This window comes from Phoca vitulina, unplaced genomic scaffold (genome assembly GCF_004348235.1).
Source record: "Phoca vitulina isolate PV1807 unplaced genomic scaffold, GSC_HSeal_1.0 scaffold20, whole genome shotgun sequence".
Classification (NCBI taxonomy): Eukaryota; Metazoa; Chordata; class Mammalia; order Carnivora; family Phocidae; genus Phoca; species Phoca vitulina.
In genome coordinates, this window is record NW_022589723.1 from 2,783,821 (window position 1) to 2,803,901 (window position 20,081).

General features: G+C 44.6%; 1 protein-coding gene across 1 annotated transcript in view; it reads right to left on the bottom strand.

Moving 5' to 3' along the window:
* Nucleotides 1-20,081, bottom strand: part of RYR3 (ryanodine receptor 3) — a 504,411-nt gene that overhangs the window by 137,243 nt on the left and 347,087 nt on the right. Inside the window, exons 39-40 of the mRNA XM_032417231.1 lie at nt 3,042-3,315; nt 1,097-1,211 (exon numbers count right to left, since the gene is read on the bottom strand). Of these exons, the coding sequence (XP_032273122.1) occupies nt 1,097-1,211; nt 3,042-3,315 (389 nt within the window). The remainder of the gene's footprint in view (nt 1-1,096; nt 1,212-3,041; nt 3,316-20,081) is intronic.

Consider the following 20,081-nt stretch of genomic DNA (forward strand, 5'->3'; position numbering starts at 1 on the left):
CTCAGGCTGTTGAGCCTTCCCCAATTACATTTTTCTTCTTCCCTAGTTACTTCTGTCCTTGATGACTGCTCTCCAATGGGCTCCCATAGCACCTGTAATCTGATTCATATAATTTAGCACTGAGATACCATCTTATGTTACTGCTGATTGCACTTGGCTTCTCTCCTTAACAAAGTAATTAGCATCTCTAGAGCCTGGCCACATCTTAGTTTTGATCCAGTAATGCTCAGTAAGTGGTATCTGTGTTAACCTTGCTCTGGATCCTAGAAAGTCCTTGATTTCCCCCTTTAGAATCATGGGGGTGGGCACTCTCAAAAGTAAAGTTCCGAAACCTACACGCTACCTGCTTGCTGAGGCGTCCAGACATCTGCTCAGGACTCTTCTGCAGAGGGTCCACTTTCCCAAGGGACCAGAAGGAAGTGAGTGAGAAGGAAAGTGAGCTTGGCTTCTGTTTTTCCTTCACACCCCCACCTGTCAATACTGGTGGAACTGCTTTGCAGATCATTCATTCCAAGGACCTGGCACTCTGGAATTTCCAACATCTGAAAACATCCTCCAATCTACTGCCTTCAGACCTGAACTCTGAGCACCCCATGCAAGTTAGGATAAATGCCCAGGGAGCTCCCCCTGACAGCGGGCTTGTTATGGGGGGGCTGGCAAGGAAAGCCAATATCCTCAGGAGCTTGGTGCACAGAGCAAACATGCGCACTCCCAAGGGAATGCTGCCACAATCGTTATTAAGATCTTGTTCTCCTTTAGAGCAGCCTTCTCCTGATCCAGCACAAAACATACTGGGCTCCTAAGTGGAACCCGGAGGAATTTGGTCTTGGAAGGAGCAGGGCTGAAGAGTATGGGAAGGAAACTTAGCAGGTGACCAGACTTGTGGAACGAGTGGGAAAAGCTCTGAGCCTCACTGGCTGGATTTCATTCAGCAGCACAGTCCCATCCCTTGGCTATTTCCTGGCTTTATGCACATCCCTCCCTCTGCCCGGGAAGTGTCACGAGGCAATGGACACGAGCCATGTGGTCGCGAACAAGTCACCACATGCCTCCGTGTAGGGGTCAAGTTCTGGCTAAGTTCCCTTTATAGGATTACCTGAGACTTCTCCGCGCCCAACACGTTCACCATCACCTCCATCACCGTCTCGTGCATGCCAAGGACTCGCATGAGGTTGGGATGCTGGTAAAACACCTTGTTGTTCATAATGTCTCTACGGTAAAGATGGGACAGAGACTTCAGCACTTGCTTCTATCAGTGCTATGAGCATTCAGGGTTGAGGACACACAAATGCGCAGACACAGTGGGGGTGAAAGAATGCAAATGTGACAGGCTGGAAGGTCCTAAGAAGCTACCAGGTCAGTCAGAATATATGTGGAGTGCCTTTTTTAGCTGACAGGAGTATTCTGTGCTCATTCTGTGCTCATTCAGGAGTATTCTGTATTCATTTCTGTGAAGTACTTTCTTTCTTTGAGACATTTCCTTCTAATGACATATTTCACAGTTGTCCTTTGTCTTTTTTTTTTTCTTAAGATTTATTTATTCATTTGACTGAGAGAGAGGGAACACAAGCAGGGGGAGTGGGAGAGGGAGAAGCAGGCTTCCTGCTGAGCAGGGAGCCCAATGCAGGGCTCGATCCCAGGACCCTGGGATCATGACCTGAGCCGAAGGCAGAAGCTTAACGACTGAGCCACCCAGGTGCCCCTTCCCTTTGTCTTTTTCCTTGAAATAGTTTTGAGACAGCCCAAATTACTGGATTTCTCTTCCTCCATGTACTCAGGGTTTTCTATATATATTTTTTCCTCCTCTCATCCTTATATCTAAGTCTCTGTGTACTTCAGTTTTCTTAATGATGGGGATGTACCCCTTTCTTAAAGGCAACTGTGTATTAGATAGATACCCATGACATTTTGGGGCAGCAGTCTTCAAAAACCAGTGAAATTAACAATGAAATATATAAAATTGTATTTTTAAATCATTCAGTATAAATTCACACATAATAAAGCTGCAGGCAAATCAAAATGCAGGAGCAGCCTGTGACGTGGCTGTGTAATCCCTCACAGGGTGGCTAGCCTCGGCCTGTCCCTGTCCCCTGAGTGCTGGCTGCTGTTAAAAGGAGATAGCACCAGCTTTTACTGCTGCTCTGTCTATTGCAAGGGCCAGGGGAGAGGCTAATTCTGCAGGTTTCTTTTCCCATTAGAGTCTCTTCATTTCTAGTACATGCCTGATTCTTCCTTGGAAATGAATTTGAAGCATGAGAGCATGCTTCATGGGGCAAGGGGTTGCCCCAACCCAGGGATCCTCAAAGTCCCTCTTCTGGGGATCGGGTGGGGTTCCTTCAGTGGGCTGGCTCCAGGGCGGTGGAGCAGCAAGAAGGTTGTGGTCCTAGTTCTTGATTTTAATCAAGTAACACCGTGGGCTGGTCGGTTAAATTTTTTGGGCGTTGGTTTGCTCATCCACAACATGGAACTATACCACCTAATTAAAGGAAATCTTTTTGATGTCTATAATGCTATCTTTTTGACAGCATGGCTTCTAAGGAAGAGCCGTGAGCTATTGTTATGAGGGAAGGTGCCTTGCAGAACTGACAAAAATGACTCTCTGGGTTTGTCCCAAGCAAAGAGAGGGATCAGCCGGCAGTTTCTCAGAGGGAAGTCTCAGAAGAATTCCAGTCAAAAGCTCAACTGCTCAAATAATGTCTCTCCTGTTGAGTTGAACACACTGTTCCTTCCTCTGAATTGTTTTCATTGCCTCCCTGGGGCTATTTTCTTCAGACACAAACCAAATAACTGGTTTTCTCCCCACTGCTCCTCCCCACTGCTTCTGGCAATGTCCCTTCACCTCGGTGTCCTGCCGTCTGGTCTCGTCGGTTCTCAAAGGTGACTGATTCAGCAAGAATGTTATCCCATGAGGAGTGAAATCAGGATGGTGGCACACAGGGATTTTATACTACTGGATTCTGGAACATCTATATAGCCAGGTAAACCAGTTTTCCCTCCTGAAGTTCTCCTGAGGGACATGCACTCAACTGTGAATGACCTACCCCAGGCCATTGATCATGAGCAGCTCCTCTTCCTTGCCCATCCTGACACTGAGCAGGCAGCGGATCTGGCCCAGTGCGGCCAGCAGGTTGATGGTGTCGCTCACGGAGACCTGACTGATGGTGTAGGTCTTTCGCAGGGCCTGCAGCAGCTCCCCGATGCTGTCATACTGTCTCCGGAGGAGGTTGAACATCATCCGGACCAACTCCGCGTCTTGGATCTGGTCCTCCTGGGCCCAGCGGATCATGGTCTGTGAGATGAGCTCCTTCAAGGTTGCTAGAAGGACGATAGAGAGGACCGGTATGGTGGCTGTCATGGCACAGGGAGAGAGCTGTGTATCTCAGCCACCCCATTTGACAAGGACATAACATCAGTGGTCAAGGTTAAAACATTCTTTTCCTAAGGGTGAATATGGCATGCAGAGAAGTGAAATACATCATCGAAAGACATATATGTGAACCATACTACAAGAAATGAATATCACAATTTTGAATGGAGAGTACTAAATATTCTATTTTGATTAAATGACATTTGAATCGATACTGGAAATAGAAGACTAAGTAAGATACTGTCCTTGTGTTCAGGGGCCCACAACCCAGTTCTTTACATTTTCATTCTGATTTTATAAAAAAAAGTTTGTCTTTATTTTATAACACAGTGTAATAAATACTAAAATGTGCAAGTGCCATGGGACAGAGTGGGGAGTAATTAATTCTGGGGCGGGGGGGTCGCAAAGGCATGAGAAGGTGACACTGGTCACTGGCTCTTTCGAGTCAAGTGATATTAAGCCCTGGATTTTCTCTACTATGGATACTATTCCCCAAGTACTTTAAATATACCACATACCATGAACTGAGTAAGCCACACCATCGATGCAAGAATTCTAGAAGATATTTTGGATGACACACACATAAAACTTTGTTAGGAGATGGAGAGAAGTAGATGGAGAACATTCTATTAGGTCTGAAGACTTTGCAGCTGGACCGCTGACCATCAGCCCCTTGAACGGACTGTGTTGCTCTGATCTTCGGCAGGGGTCAGCGAACACTGCCTCATGACCACTTCCACAAGCATCAAGAGAAAAGCCAGGATGCCTCAGAATTCAGAAGTTATCAGGGCTCATACGGGTTGCACAGAAATACCACTGGCTGCCCAGGTAAAGGAAAGGTCATTGAAGTGGGATCGGATCAACCGTGGGACCTTCAGAGGTTGGACTAAGAGGCTCCTGAAAAGTGCTGAGTGGCATTGGTGTGGTAGGATGGTCAGAAGGGAGAGGCAGATCTGAGGTAGAGGAAAGAGGGAAAGATGGCTTGCCAGAACGTCTGGGAGGGCACTGCGCACCCCCTCCCCATGTCTCTCACACACACATGTCTCCAGAAAATGCGATGACAGGGGTGAGAAATGCTGCTCTAAAATCACAGTTGCCTCCAAGTCTGGCTCTGCCTATCGCCTTCCCACAAGGTATGGATGGCACCAAGATCCTTAATTCAGACCTGATGATAAGGCAGAGCTTACGGGACAATAAAGGTCATTCAGTCCATCAGTGAAGAAACTGGGAATAAGCTTAGATCGGTGTCTTTGGTAGCCTGTGCCACCTCTAACAGTCTAGTTTTCTACCTCCATGTCATTATATATGGCAGATGTCTGCTCTACATACAGTCTTGGCTCATCATGAGGATATAAAAATAGAACTTGGTTACCAAAGCTTCAGAAGAGATCTAGATGTAAAGGATGAATTTAACTTACTGCTGGGTCTATCAACCCTGTGGGTGTTGTAGGTTCAGATGAGAGACAGGCTGCAAAACTTAAAAAAGGATACCCAGAGCAGAAAGAAGCAAAGTTAAAAGATGTTCCTAAGAGACCTCACTAGGGAGGGATTGCTGACTAATATCTGTTAGGTTAGATAATATCTCTATCCTCTGGGGGTAAATCAGTTATTTATGGGACAGGCTGGGCTGCTGTCAGGAGCCTATTTCCTCACTGGCCAAATAAATGTAAGAGTTTCTGTTTCTCCCAGTTAATAGTCATGGTAAGGAATGAAAGCATGACAAAACCGTACAACAGACACTCTTGGACCCAATGAAAGTTTTTCTAGTCCTGTAAGTATAATTCCCCCTTCAGCCTACCTCGTGACCTGAAAGAATTATGGTTTTCTCCACTAACAGCCAAATTCTCTGCCGAGATCATTCACATCACAGTCCCTGCCGCACATGAAAAAACAACCACCAGAACTGTTAGTCAGCTCAAGGACCATCCTCTTGTCAAAGGGAATTTTACAGAGTCCTAAGGAAACCAAGTAAATATTAGTTTTCCCTTAACTTGGCTTTCAGATTAGTTCAGGAATTGGGTGAGCTCTTAGCCACACAGTGATGTAATAATCCAAATCAACATTCATAGAGAAAGGAACATTTACAGCAAAACACCTCTTGAGAGGGCCGACGAGAAAGGAGACAGCCCTTTACCTGAGAGAGTGGAGCAGGAAACACCCCAAGGGTTCTCTGTCCAGGCAAGCCTTCCAGCAAGTGTAAGAGAATGGGATCAACAATTATGTGTTTGTGACCAAGCAGAAGCTCAATTAAAAGGAAAACATGACCCCAAGACTCTGACAGAAAAAAGCAAGACTCACGGTCGTGTTATTGATGGACAGATGTAATTCAGTGAATGCACGACATTTAAGGCCATTCTTGTAGGACAGGGTTTCAAATTGGGAGATGGAAGTTCAGAAACTGAGAGAAAGAATAACTATGAGAAGAAAGAAGACTGAGGAGAGACGGCGGGGGAGGAAATATTCCCAAGAGCCCTGAATGCACGGCATATTTCATGGCCTGACATACACTAGAGACCGAGCACCACCAAGCAAACCTAGGCTGACTCAATGAATTTCTAATGCTCTGAACACCTCTGGGACTGAGAAGATGGAGATTTTTACACCCCTGGCAGCAATGCTAGTGAAAATTCCTCAGATTTTAATTAGCTCCCACGCACAGGCAGTAGAGTGGCATAAATGTACCAGGGTCCAGAGGTTAAAAAGATTATGTTTTCTAGAATGTGGTAGGCTCTTCATATATCTGTATGGCTGAGGATTAAAATAAGTAATGCCTATAATCATGTCTGGCACATACTGTGAGCTTAATAAAGGTTAACTCTTCTACTATCTATACCTGTAGTTGTAAAAGTGTGGTCCACAGAGCCTTAGGGATTCCAGGCCCTTTAGGTGGTTTGCGAGGCCAAACGTATTTTCATAATAATTCTAAGATGTGATTTGCCTTTTTCACTGTGTCGACAGCTGGCCTCATGGTATAGAAGCAACGTGGGTACAAGAGGGGGTGCCTCAGCGCGAATCAAGGCGGTCGCACCGAACACCAAGCTTTACCAACATATCCCCAGAAAGATGCCCAGTTTCACATGAGAATGTGCCACCACATGAAATATAAAAATAATTTTATTAATAATAAACTCTTTTTTTTAAAGATTTTATTTATTTATTTGACAGAGAAACACAGCGAGAGAGGGGACACAAGCAGGGGCAGAGGGAGAGGGAGAAGCAGACTCCCCATTGAGCAGGGAGCCCGGTGTGGGGCTCGATCCCAGGACCCTGGGAACATGACCTGAGCCGAAGGCAGATGCTTCACGACTGAGCCACCCAGGCGCCCCTAATAATAAACTCTTGAGTAGGCATCTTCCTAATCTCCTGGGGGACAAAAAGGGAAGGATGCCTACAACACTTCTGCTGCAAACGGGCGATGAGAGGACTTTGTGAGGAGAAGGGCTTGTGTGGTTGTTGGAGCTGTGAGCTCAGCTGGCTGCGCGTCTCCTGGAAGGCTCTTTTTAATTAAAAGAATGCAGACAAACCAGGCTGGTTCATCAGACTTGGGTGAATGACAGACATGTTCTTATAAATGAAAGAAGCAAGCTCGTCACTTCAAGGAAAACAACGGAGAGTATCTGTTGCCAATAATATAATTTTTGAGCTTTCAAGTGAAAATGAGAATTTTAGAAAATGTTTATCTGCCACAGTGAGTTTGACAGCTTCCCGGTACTTAAAGACTTTCTGATTAAATTGTTGATCTTAACAAATGTGACTTCTAAAATATTTTATAATGAAATACATCAACATTTGGAAGTTCTGCATAACTTGGTGAACCAATAATTTCCCAAAGACCAAAGGCCTTATGTTACAAAAACATTCATGGGTAAAAGACCTATTTAAATGAAAGACAGACCAATGAGTTCTTATATAACCAAGCACAAAAATTTCCTTAATGTTGTTTCAGGTTCTACACGGCAATGAACTTTTGAGAACCTACTACTTGTTGAGCTTTGATGTAGTATCAGAGAAGAATGAGCACAATTATCTGAAAAAGGCTATTAAAATACTCTTCCCCTTTCCAACTATGTATCTCTGAGACCAGTTTTCTTCCTATTCTTTAACCAGGTATAAGAACCCAGCTATCTTCTATTAAGTCAGACATTCGAGATTTATAAAAATGCAAAACAATGTTGCTTGTCTCATTATTTTTGCTTTGTTTTGAAAAATTTAGTCATTTCTCACAGAAGTATATTATTTATATAACATGTAATGGGGTTTTTGTTATTTTTAAATGAATGAATTATTGCAAAAATTTCTGTTTTAAATTCTAATTCAGCAATATTGATAGATATATTCCACAGAAGCTAAAGTTTTTTGAGGTCTTTGATAATTTTTAAGAGCGTAAAAGGGGTCTTGAGACCAAAAAGTTCAAGAAGCACTGATTTATACAAAAGGGTCTATGCTGAGGTGATAGCCATGACCGGGACACAAAGCCTTCCCTCCAGCTAAGATAGAGCCCTGTTCTGTCAGCCTGTGTGACCCCAATCCAGTAGCTAACATGTGAACTTGGAAAGTTACAGCTTAGGACGCTTTCTATGTTTCTGGATGGGAGGTAGACTGAATGTGAGTGTAAGATGGGTAAGACACCTCACCCTGAGAAATAAAATGAGGATTAAAGCAGCATTATTTTGAAACTTGAATCCTGGCAGTCAGGAAGGACCCCGGCCATTGTTCCTGCATCACCAAAGGGGGCTCCCTGCCGGTCTGAAGGGCTCAAGGTGCTTCCCTCCTTATATCAATTTGGGTGCAAGCTGTCATCTTCAGAGCAAGGAGTGGGGGTGGGTGGCTTTCACACCGAGGCTGCCTGGCCTCGTTTAGCCTGCTTGCAGCCAGCGCGATCAGACACGCAGAAAAGTGAGCTGCAGGACAGAGAGGGAGGCACTTAATTCTTTGTCCCACATTAGCTGACCCTTCAGCAGTGATGTTACTCTCATTAATACTGCAAACCAGGGCTGTCGCCTACAGAAGGCTTTGTTCTGGAGTCACTGTGTATCCAGGCCTCAGGACAAATCTCATTCGCAGGTGCCCGCCATCCTCGTCTGAGTAGCTGAGTTACCCTCCAGTTGTGCCAACTCCTAAATGAGCCAAACAATCGAGTGATAACACTGCTAACTAGTCTGTATGAAACTATTTCAAGACACAACGATTACCCGCAGCATCTTACTAGACACTAGATAAACACATGTAAGGCATTTAATGAGAAAGTATAAGATAATGAGCAAAACTGTGTTGTCCAAGACATTTAGGAAATAAGACAACTCATAAGAAGGTACAACTTCTCTAGTAATACAAAAATTCCAAAGAAATTAGAGAAATGATCAGATCTTCCTCCTTTACTTTCCCCCCGACGTGTCCTTCCTCTAAAGCTCTTCATATTTCTCAAAGAGGTCCACATCACATGGAGACTAGAAAAGTAGGGAAGAAAAATCTCTATTGTGAAGTTAAGAGGGGCCCTCCCAGGGATGGATGAAGCAGTCTGATGGGAAAGACACTACCCTTCGCTATGGCTACTTCGGAATGCCATTTTCTTTCAAGAGCTGATTCACACAAGCAGTGCCTGTAGTAAATACTTTTACGTTTTTCTGGTATCAATGGTGGAATGCTGACAAATTTGGTAGGATTTTCAAACAGCAAAGGGAGTCAATTCTTGAGATACATTTGAACCTCTTTCATAACCACAGATATATTAAGAGCAGTTACCACTAAATACTGATTTCATTTCTGCTGCTTTTCTAAGTTCCTCTTTGGAAATGCTGCCCTTTAATGACTAAAAAGACACTTTACTCTGCATAAGAAACAGGACTCCTGAGAGGGAAAGACTCCAGGAGAAAGGTAAGGAGTGGGACGGGGAGGTTAATTCTATTGCTTGCTGTAATGTATGGCCTCGTTTTACTCACACTCACACACACACACACACACACACACACACGTCTCATAACCCCACTCAGATCCCCCACCACACGTGATAAAGTTGCTTCCACACTCTTTGCCACAGCTCTAGGATTTTCAACCACTAACTTACCTGTTTCAAGAAGGCCTTCTCAAATGCACCAGATGGTTTAGCTCATGAGGTTCTTTTTTTTTTTTTTTTTTAATATTTTATTTATTTATTTGACAGAGAGACAGCGAGAGGGAACACAAGCAGGGGGAGTGGGAGAGGGAGAAGCAGGCTTCCCGCTGAGCAGGGAGCCCCATGCAGGGCTCGATCCCAGGACCCTGGGATCATGACCTGAGCCGAAGGCAGACGCTTAACGACTGAGCCACCCAGGCGCCCCTAGCTCATGAGGTTCTTAAAAAGCTATGGTGTTCTTTCCAAAAAGCAAAAAGATGTGTCACCAAGCATTTGTTTTCTGATGAGAAAGGATTAGTAGAAAACAGAATATCTTTTGAGGCGAGTCATGTACACGTGGTTCCCTTGATAATTACAAATGGCTTCTTTTAAGAAATTATTATTAACGTTCTAACTTGCTCCACTTTTGCAATTAGTGTAATTAGGGATAGTCACATTTAGGCAATTATATTAAATCTATGATCTAGAAACTGCATTTTAAATAACTGTTTAGGCTAACTCAGAAATGAGATATTTCTAAGGTACTGTATTGTTTAGGGATACTTGATCCCTTGAAAGATACTTTAAAAGAAGAATAGCTACTTCACTACTTGATTTCTGGACTAGCCAGACATTACAGATGAGAAACGAGGATTCAAGTGTCCTTAAATTAGAGTTAGCCTTGGTACATCAGTCTGGGGGGCTCAGGTATTGTTTACTGTTAAGTTGTTTACTTCCCTCCACTTGTCATTGTGTAACCTACTATTGATCCTCAGACCCCAAGCCTACATTCTGTGGCTTAAAAGAAAGTTCTCCAGAGTTACCCACTATACTTGGTAAAACTCTTTTCTAAATGGTCAAATTACCAGCTTTGCAATGGCGACTGCAATAAGAAAAAGACCATCTCTTCTCATCGTGCAGGTTTACAATTTTAGGCTGCTGGGTCTGGAAAGAATCTTTTCTTTTCACCTCCAAATTTAGATCACAGTCCAAGTGGCCATCGAGTGCTGAAATTCAAGCTTATTCTCAAAGAGCAGATGTTGGCCATGGACAAAGCAAATCCCTAAAGCTTACAGATTCCCAACCTGGGCTGGTGTCAGAGTTCCATGAGTGTGCTCCTAAATCTGGGTCAGTTTGGAAGAAAAAAAGTCTTCCAATTACACTGATGAGAGGGAGCAAACAAAACAGCACTGTACTTAGTTTAAACTTAGAAAGCAATCTATAATGCTCACGCTTACAATGGGGAAAGAAAAATAATTATGTGCATCTAAATTATGCACACTTATTTTTAAATTCTAGGTGATTAACAAGTCAGCTTGTGGTATGCTGTCCCTGCTCTGGAGGCATTAACAGGTGGTAGATCATTTCCAAATATCAAGAACCAATGTATTTTGACCTCTGCTTTCTTCCTCCCTGTGGTGGGCTGAATAATGACTCCCTCCCAAATATTCACCTCCTAATTCTCAGAACCTGTGAATATGTCACCTTATAAAGCAAAAGGATTAAATTAAGGATCTTGAGATGGGGGAGATTATCCTGAATTATCCGGGTGGGCTCAAGATAATCACAAGTGTTCTTCTAAGAGGGAAATAGGAGGGTCAGAGTCCGAGAAGGAGATGTAATAACAGGAGCAGAGGTTGGACCAGTACCATTACTGGAAGGAGCCACTAGTCAAAGAGTGCAGGAGGCCTTTGGAATCTGGCAAACGCAAGAAGTGGATGCTCCCCTAAAGCCTCCAGAAAGAAGGCAAGACTACTAAACTCATTTTAGACTTGTGACCTCCAGAACTGGGTGATAATGAATCGTATGGTGTGAAGCCACTAAGTTTATGGTAATTTGTTGCGGTGGCAATAGAAAACTAACATGCTTCCCCTGGTAGAAAGTCCTGGTTGAAGATACTTGAGGCTGCAGATCAGACTGGAGAGGGCCAGTGACCAAGCTGCTAGGGAAGAGCTCGCAGAAGCTGGGTCCTGAGAGAGATCCAGTGTAAGTTTTTGCTGAGGCAACTGGAGTGACAGGGCTGCTGACACCCTGAAGTCTGCCTGGATCTGGCCCCGAGCTTGCGTCAAACCAGAACAACATTAAATGCAGAAAGCAGGAGCGCCTGGGTGGCTCAGTCGTGAAGCGTCTGCCTTCGGCTCAGGTCATGATCCCAGGGTGCTGGGATCGAGTCCCACATCGGGCTCCCTCCTCGGCGGGAAGGCTGCTTCTCCCTCTCCCACTCCTGCTGCTTGTGTTCCTGCTGTCGCTATCTCTATCTCTGTCAAATAAATAAATGAAATCTTAAAAAAAAAATAAATACAGAAAGCACCCATTGCACAACTTCTCTGGCCTATTAGATAACATACACAGAGCACAGAGAGCATGTTCCCTAGCTCCTGTGACACAGGTTTTTGGCCTGTACGCTCCCTCTGGACATCAAGAGCTGGAACTGCCTGCATTTCAATAGTAACCACTGCATAATGAAAGGTAAAGATGATAGCCATCATGAGATAATGAATATTCCTGACCACGTGTCAAGAATCCACTTGTGCCTTCTTCCTTCTCAACAGAACTGATTTTGTATAGATAGCTGCCTCTCTATCTTATGGCCCATGAAAACTGACCCAACCCCACTCCACAGGCAGGCTCTGCTGACGTAAGTCAACCAGCACATTTTATTTTCTAGGGCACACTCAATGGTTCACGAGTTGGCCTGTGACCAAGTTCTTCAAAGGTGATCTCAGGATCCTTGCTTTGAATACCAGGGCAGGAGAACTTTTCTTACTTTTCCCTTGGACACTGTAGCACATGGATGTGAGGCCCAGAGTTGTAGCCACCATCCTGCTACCAGCCTGAAGGCAAAGTTAGAACATGGAACGACTGTGGGGAGAATGAGTGGAGCCATAGGATTAACTCAACCCAGTGGCTGGGTCCATCTCCAACTTCCAGGTACACCAGTCAATGAAGTCTTTTATTGGCTACTCTACCTGAGTTGGATTTTCTTTTATTTTTTGCTGAAAGCATCTGAAATGGTAAATGTGGAGATAAAGTTCTTAGGACCTACACTTTGTATATTTGCTTCAGAAGCTGGGAGGTATACCAACCTCTAAGTACTGGAACATTAGACTGAGCACTATTTTATTGAATCTTATACTCCCTGCCCCCATGGGTAGGAAGATCATTATTCTCATTTTATAGACAAGGAAACTGAAACATGTGGAGGTTAAGAAACTGGCCTACCATCATAATTAGTAAATGACAGAGTTGGGACCCAAACCTTGGCTACTGGAATCTAAACTCAAATACTTTTCCAGCTGAGAGCTGCTTACTTTCTATAGCTTCACAAAATCCGGAAAAATAGTTACCTTGTTAATGCTTTAAATTTATATTATACTGTCTAGATGCTCTCTTAAATAATGAAGTGGATTCAGAAATAAATCCTGAAAATCATAAAGCCTTGGCTCTTTTTCTAGCGGACTCTGAGCTAGGAAGATTATTCACATTCCCAGAGTCTTGATTTCTTCACCAATAAAATCAAGTTAGCAAAATAAAATTCATGTTGAAAGAGATGAACGTCAGGAAGATGTAGTGACAAGAGTGTGGGCTACTTGGTTCCAGCCATGTGACCCTGGTCAAGTCACTTTACCTCTCTGTGTCTCTATCCACTTCTACCAAGTCACAGATGGCTTAATACTCTAGAATTCCAGGTCTACCTGACCTGTGGAGCTCTTGAAAGGGTTGTACTAATTTATTCAAATGGCAAATGAACACCTATGGCTTCACTGGGTTAAAGTAATGAGCACCACGAATTTTACCCCCACCTTTTAATGCCCACCAGCCCTATCACGAAGCTATCCAACTTGCTTTTACTAATAGTACAACTAGAGGTCAAAAAATAAAGCAAAATCTTAAATCTAGTGGTCGCTGACCACAGTGAGTGGTCACTGTCAAGACACCACCCCACACTACTAATCGCTCACGTGGGGGAGATGAGGAGCGGTAACTTGATGGCTTTTTGATGACTGTCCTGATTGCTGACAGATGAAGGACCCTTCCCCTGTCAGGGGTCAGATGGCACCATAACACCCTCTTGATTTAGTGGGTAAGATTCAATGGGAAGGGCTCATGCCCTCTGTGCTCTGTGCCCCAGAGCTTCCCCTGGGCTGAAAGTCTGGTCTGCTTCACAAGGTGGCCAAATACCTCCTATTTATTAGCAGAGAAGGTCAGGGAGAAAATTAAACCCATCGCCTCTGAGGAGACTTGGAAAATTCGTCAGGCTAATTTCTGTGTGCCTTTCCAGTGCCTCTCTGGCCCAGACGGAGCAGCAGTGCCTCTTATGCTTAATTTCACGAGAACGAGGCTGTTATTGGGATCATGGAGAACAAAGTTACAAGGCTCTCGGAGAACCTGAAAGGACAAGCCTGTAAAGACAGCCGGGAGCACTGTTCTTGGAGCTGCTCCGTGTGCTCTGTGTCATCAGGGCCCGGAGACCCAGAGGCGTGCGATGGGGCAGGGCCAGTCCCAGGCTCTGCTGCAAGCCGCTGACCACCCATGAGAGCACCAAGCTCCCGTTCATCCCAGCTCTGCATTTAATTTTTGGACGAGTGCACGTGTTTCCTTTATTGGCTTCCCATAGGGTAAAAGGTCAAGCTGCTTGCTAAAACATTCTACTTCTCATTACAATAATAGTAGCCAACGGTCTAAGAGCTTCCTGTGGGTCAGACCCTGTGCTAAATGCTGTACCTGAATTATTGTTTAATCCACACGAGCACCGTATAAGAACAGACAGGTATGGCAGGGACCGAGTTTCCCCCACAGTCATGACTGTGTCAGCCCAATCCTCACTTTGTCTGTTATTTAGGCAAAGAAACACTCCAGTTCAAGAAAGAGGCCAAGACTCCTGCAGATACGGGGTCTGCCGAGCCAGCCATGGCAGTGAGTGCTGCAGAGGAGAAGGAGCACTGGAGATGGAGACTGTACACAACTGGTGTGGACCCACGATCCCCGCCAGCCGGCCTTCCACGTGGCTCTCAGAGAAGGCTGTGCGTGGACAGTCACGTGGCCGATGTATATTTCTGCTGAATCCATTTCTAAATTCCCCTCCTCAGTGCTTTTCTGCCTCGGCCAGAGCCTCCCCGTCCCTGAGGGTGGAGATAAGTGGGGAAGCAAACTGCTTCACCCCAGGACTGCATCCCCAGCCAGCTGGACACCCCCTGAGTCCCAGAGGCCGTCCTGCCTGCCCGCGCACTGCGCTTTGGCAGTGTGGCCGGATTCTGCCCATCCAGCTCTGCGGCCGCTGGGCTCGCATCTGTCCTATGGAGGTAATTAGCCTGTTGTTTTTGAAATCAGTCAACCAACCTCATAATCACTTTCTCAAAAACATTCCCACAATGAAACGACCATTGACGATGGGATGACAATGGGGAAAAGAGCACAGAGGGCAGCTGCGGCTGCTCACGTGTTCCGGAGGGGGAACCCTGAATGAGCACGGGGTGGAGACGGGACAGGGACAGGCTTGGGGCCTGAGGCCTCAGTCTTTGCTGGGAAAGTGATTGAATCGCTTTTATCTGAGTTCCTATGTGTATTCAGTCTGAAGAAGAAACTGACGAGGTGGGCTACAGGCTGCCTATCCTCTAGGTCCCTGCTCCCCACTCCTGTCCCTCCAGCCCCATGGCCCGGCCCGGGCACCCCTGCATGGTGCTCTGAAAGAGTGTGGGCCCTGCCTATGAACATGACCCCAGTGTGGGCCTCTTTCTAACTTCTTGCAGGAACCTTGTCCAAATTATTTTGCTTCTCTCTTTGTTGGCCTGGCATGCAAAATGGGGACCTGGCTGTCACTGTATCTAGTTGTTTGTTGTGAGGATAAAGCAGATGAGATGATGGGAAGTGCCTAGCACAGTGCCTGGTAATTATTTTGGGTCTACTCCAGTAATCCAGATTTCCCCATTCGAAGGCCAGCTGATGAACAACCTTAATTCCATCTGCACCTTAAATTCCCCTTTGCCATTTAACCTATCTATAGCTTCCAGGGATTAGGACATGGACATCCTTGGGGCCATTATCCTGCCTGCTACACCATACTTATTTGAGTCCTCAGAAGCTCTCATCTAGAGCACTGCAGTGACATCCCAGTGGGCCTCCATACCTCCAATAATCCTGCACGGCGATCCTCTGGATTGCCATCTTGCTAAAGCAGAGTTGACTGGTGCCTAAAACAGTGCCTGAGATATGGTGGGTGATTAACAAACATTTTAATAGCCCAAAATAGTTAAAATTAAGTGCAGAGTTGTGCCAGGCACACTTATAAGCACTTTGAATTTTTAACTAATTTATTCCTCATGTCAACCAAATAGGGTATTAGGGCTAGGCCCATGTTTTTACAGATGAGAAAACTGAGGCACAGAGAAGTTGTCACCCGCTTAATCTCACAGATATTAGGTAGCAGAGAAGGAATTTAAGACCAGGTGGCCGAAGTCTAGAGCCCTATGCTCATAACTACCTCACTATTGTTGAGTAAATGGATAATTTGGTCTCAAAGACCTTTCATAGCCACTGCCTGGCGGGGGGCGGGGGGAGGGCAAGATATTATTATATAAATAAAAGGGATGGCAACTAGACTCAGGTGGACAAAGGTTTGAACTTTCATGCCACCATTGTGTGATCCTGCCAAGTTACTTAATCTGTCTTTACTTCAGTTTCTTCAACTATCAAATAGGAATAAAATCACCCACTTCATCTACTGCATATTTTGAGAATTACATGAGGTAATACAGAAGTGCTTAACACAGTGCTCAGGACTCAGTGGTTACCACGTAAATGTTAACCACCCCCTCCCTGCAACGTAAGGCCAGGTAGTATAAATACATGGTGATGACTAATATGTCACACTCTAAGGCTGAATGTAGTTTAACAATTGGATTTCCAAGCCACTCTGTCCTAACACCACCCTACCTCTCCCCTCTACCCCATTCCATTCCTCTGAGAATTCAACCAATCTCACTTGGTTGCCTCCTGGCATATGACATGAAATTTTCTGCTCTGGGGCTTTGTCAAAGCAGCTCTTCTCATCAAAAATATTTCCCCCCTTTATTTAAAAGAATTTATTTATTTGTCAGAGGGCAAGAGAGAGAGAGAGAGAGAGCACAAGGAGGGGGAGTGACAAGCAGAGGGAGAAGCAGGCTCCCTGCTGAGCAGAGAGCCCTATGCAGGACTCCATCCCAAGACCCTGGGATCATGCCCTGAGCCAAAGGCAGATGCTTAACCAACTGAGCCACCCAGGTGTCCCTGTCTTTCCCTTCTTATTTTACCTACTTATCTATGTTCTTTATGGAATCTGCCCAACTCCTCCTCTCTGGCCACCTGCTGTATTTTACCTACACTTTTATTATAGCATATCCAAACTCATGATTATATTGAGTTTCCTGTCCACAGCTGTTTCCTCTGTTGTTTATAAGGTCCTCATTTTCTTCATCTTCATGAGCCTCCCATGACTAACTTACACTGGAGGTCGGACAGATTTGTGGCAGAGTTAAATGTAGAAACAGGGAAGATACGGTCTGAGCACAAAGACCCAGTAAAGAATACACATGGGGACACAGATACTCCACGGAAGGTGGAAGGTCACACATGCCCTTGTAGAAATGCCATGAAATGGTGGGGGCAGAAGGACGGAGGATGAGGCTGAAAGAAAGACTTCATGGAGGAGGTGTCTGTGCACATGCATCAGGGGGACAGGTTGTTTGGGGAGACTGGGACCAGGCTTACAAATATTGCCTGAGTGCCATAGATGGACCTACCACCGAACTGTCTCATTATGTGTGTAAGTATGTGTGCTGGGCTCCAGACTTATTTTTGGAGCAAACAGTAGACTCTTCTCCTCCTCAGCACTCAACAGGCTGAAACATTTAGGCAGGAGAGAATTTCGGTTAGAGCTCTTAGGCCACTCAGTGATGGGGCAAGAGCAGACACAAGTGGCAGGAAAAACCTCCCTGGGAAGAGCATTCAGGGAATGACAAAGATCAGGAATGCACCAACTTTGAGCTGTAAAGTGACAAGGGGTCTTCATTTGGTTAATTTCAGAATTTAGCGGAAATAGCTGGTTGGTCTCTTCTGGAGGAGTAACTCAGTGGCAACAGATTTATATTCAAGGAAACCCTACTTCAACTGTATCGTGTGAGAAGCCCTGGCTTAGAACTAACAGGCAAAAGATTTTCTCAGGAATTTGCTGGATTGGGATATGCCAAAGAAATGTGACTTAGTATGGCGGGCTACTATTGTTGGATCTTTTTTACCTCTTCATTATCATATGTTTTGATAAGATTGTAACAGCTTTCATCGACAATATGGCTTAGAGTTAGTTTAGGCAGATCGCCGTAACTCTGAGCCAGCTAGCAGGATTCTCAGGAGGTTCAGGACACTGTTGATTCCTCTTGGCTAGAAAAGCTGAAGTTTTCCAGCAGGTCATCTGGCCAACACCCACTGCTCATAGAGGAGAGACTGCACCCCCTTCCCTGAAAACCCCACCGAGTGCAGATCTTTGGCTTGGTCAACTTTGGCATGTTAGAATTTTGACTTCTGTTGGGTTTAGATTTCCTACATGTAACAGTGAGTCATAGTTGTGAGTCACCTGGCAGGTGTAGTAAGCCACATAAAAAGATGATGGCTTTAAACAGACATGTACCTCTGAAACAAATAATACATTATATGTTATAAAAAAAGAAGAAGATAGTAGGAAGGGAAAAATGAAGGGGGGGAATTCAGAGGGGGATATGAACCATGAGAGACTACGGACTCTGAGAAACAAACTGAGGGTTCTAGAGGAGAGGGGGTGGGGGGTGGGTTAGCCTGGTGATGGGTATTAAGGAGGGCACATACTGCATGGAGCACTGGGTGTTATATGAAAACAATGAATCATGGAACACTACATCAAAGACTAATGATGTAATGTATGGTGACTAACGTAACATAATAAAAAAAAATAAAAAGCCATTCTGTATGTAATAGCTATATTTGGGGGTTTTATGGGACAATGGAAAGAGCATGGAACCAGAGTCAGAAAATGTGAAGCAAGTCACAGCTTTACTCATCTCGGTTACCTTGGGCTGGTGACATTCAGTCACCTGGAAATTGTTCTGGAACTAGGCAGTGGTGATGAGAATAAATGAACAAGTAAGTATCCCTTAATTCTTCAGAGTACTATTTTCATCAACTATACAATACAGGAGTGAAAAAACCCACCAGTAGTAAACTGATACATGTTAAGAATTTGGTGAATTGTCAATTCACTATCCCATGTCATTATCTGCATTTTTAATAGTTTATCAAACGTAAGGGAAGAAAAAGAAACTTATTAACATTCTAAAGTATTTTGACCCTTTTATCACAACTGGCTATGTATTCAGAAACACTGTCTCCATCTATTCGTTAAAAACAATTTTGGGGGTGTGGCAGTTAAACTATTCCCAAGATTTTCTCTTCATATGTCAGCCCTGAGTGAGGGGCTTTCTGTCTCTTGAACATTTGGCCAGGGAACCTGTCTACTGACAACCAGACATGCTTGACCACCTCTGGAAATCCAGGATAGGAGACTGACAACACAAAGCTTGAACCTCTCACAATTCTCCTTCTGGAAGGGAAGCAGCATGAGGTGAAGACATGGAGTCTCACACTGGAGTGGCCTTATTTGCATGTTCCACCACAACAGACAGAACATGGTCTTTCTGCCCGAGGCCCAAGGTAGCAGTGCTGAAGATTGCAATCTCTGGAACACCATTCTTAGAGTTAGGGGGACTTCACACAGCCAAGTGATTTCATCTGACTCCATTTACCTACCATGAAATGGTCACCTTGTGGGACCCCCAGTTGTGACACATTATAGGTTAGAAAGAAGCATCCACTTTCAAAATAGACTCTCAGCAGGTAATATGGGTCAGCTCAGTCTATTTTTAGTTCTGCTTTGGCAGGAACCACAAAGGGGATCTAAGCTCACTTTTGTGCCCTTAGAATCCTGCTGGCACATCCTCATCAAAGACCTACCCTTTCCATGGTAACAGCACTGATCAAGGTTTGCCAGTGCATGTACCCCACTCATGGGGTACATGAGTACCCCATGGTACTCAGAGGCTTCAATGCTTGTGCTGAAAAATGGTGAGGTTTCCTTCCCTTCAGAGATATGTGGCAAAGATGGGAGGTCAATATAAAGGGCAGTAAGATATATGGACCCCAAGGTAGTGTTTTCAGACAAACCAATCATAGCTTGGCAGGCTCTTGCTCTAGTCTATGATTTGAAAGCATGTTCCAAAATGGATAGGAATAGGAACAAGATAAAAGGCAACTTTGTCAAACCTCGGAAGTTCCTTCTTTAGACAAATGAAATATTTGCAGAATTTGGTACTAAAGAGCATCCTAATTATATATAATACACAATTTTCTTCTTGAAATGTTAACGGTTTATAGACAGTAAACTGCCCTAATAGAACAAATTATGATCTTGTTTCAATGAGTCACAACGGTAGGAGTCATGTCTACCATAAGGCTTGGAGAAATGAACTTGGACAAGGTTTGTTGTTGAAAAATTGAAGGTCAAAGTCCTCTAGGATGCTACATTATGAAAATCATAGCCAAAACCCCAAAATGACCCCC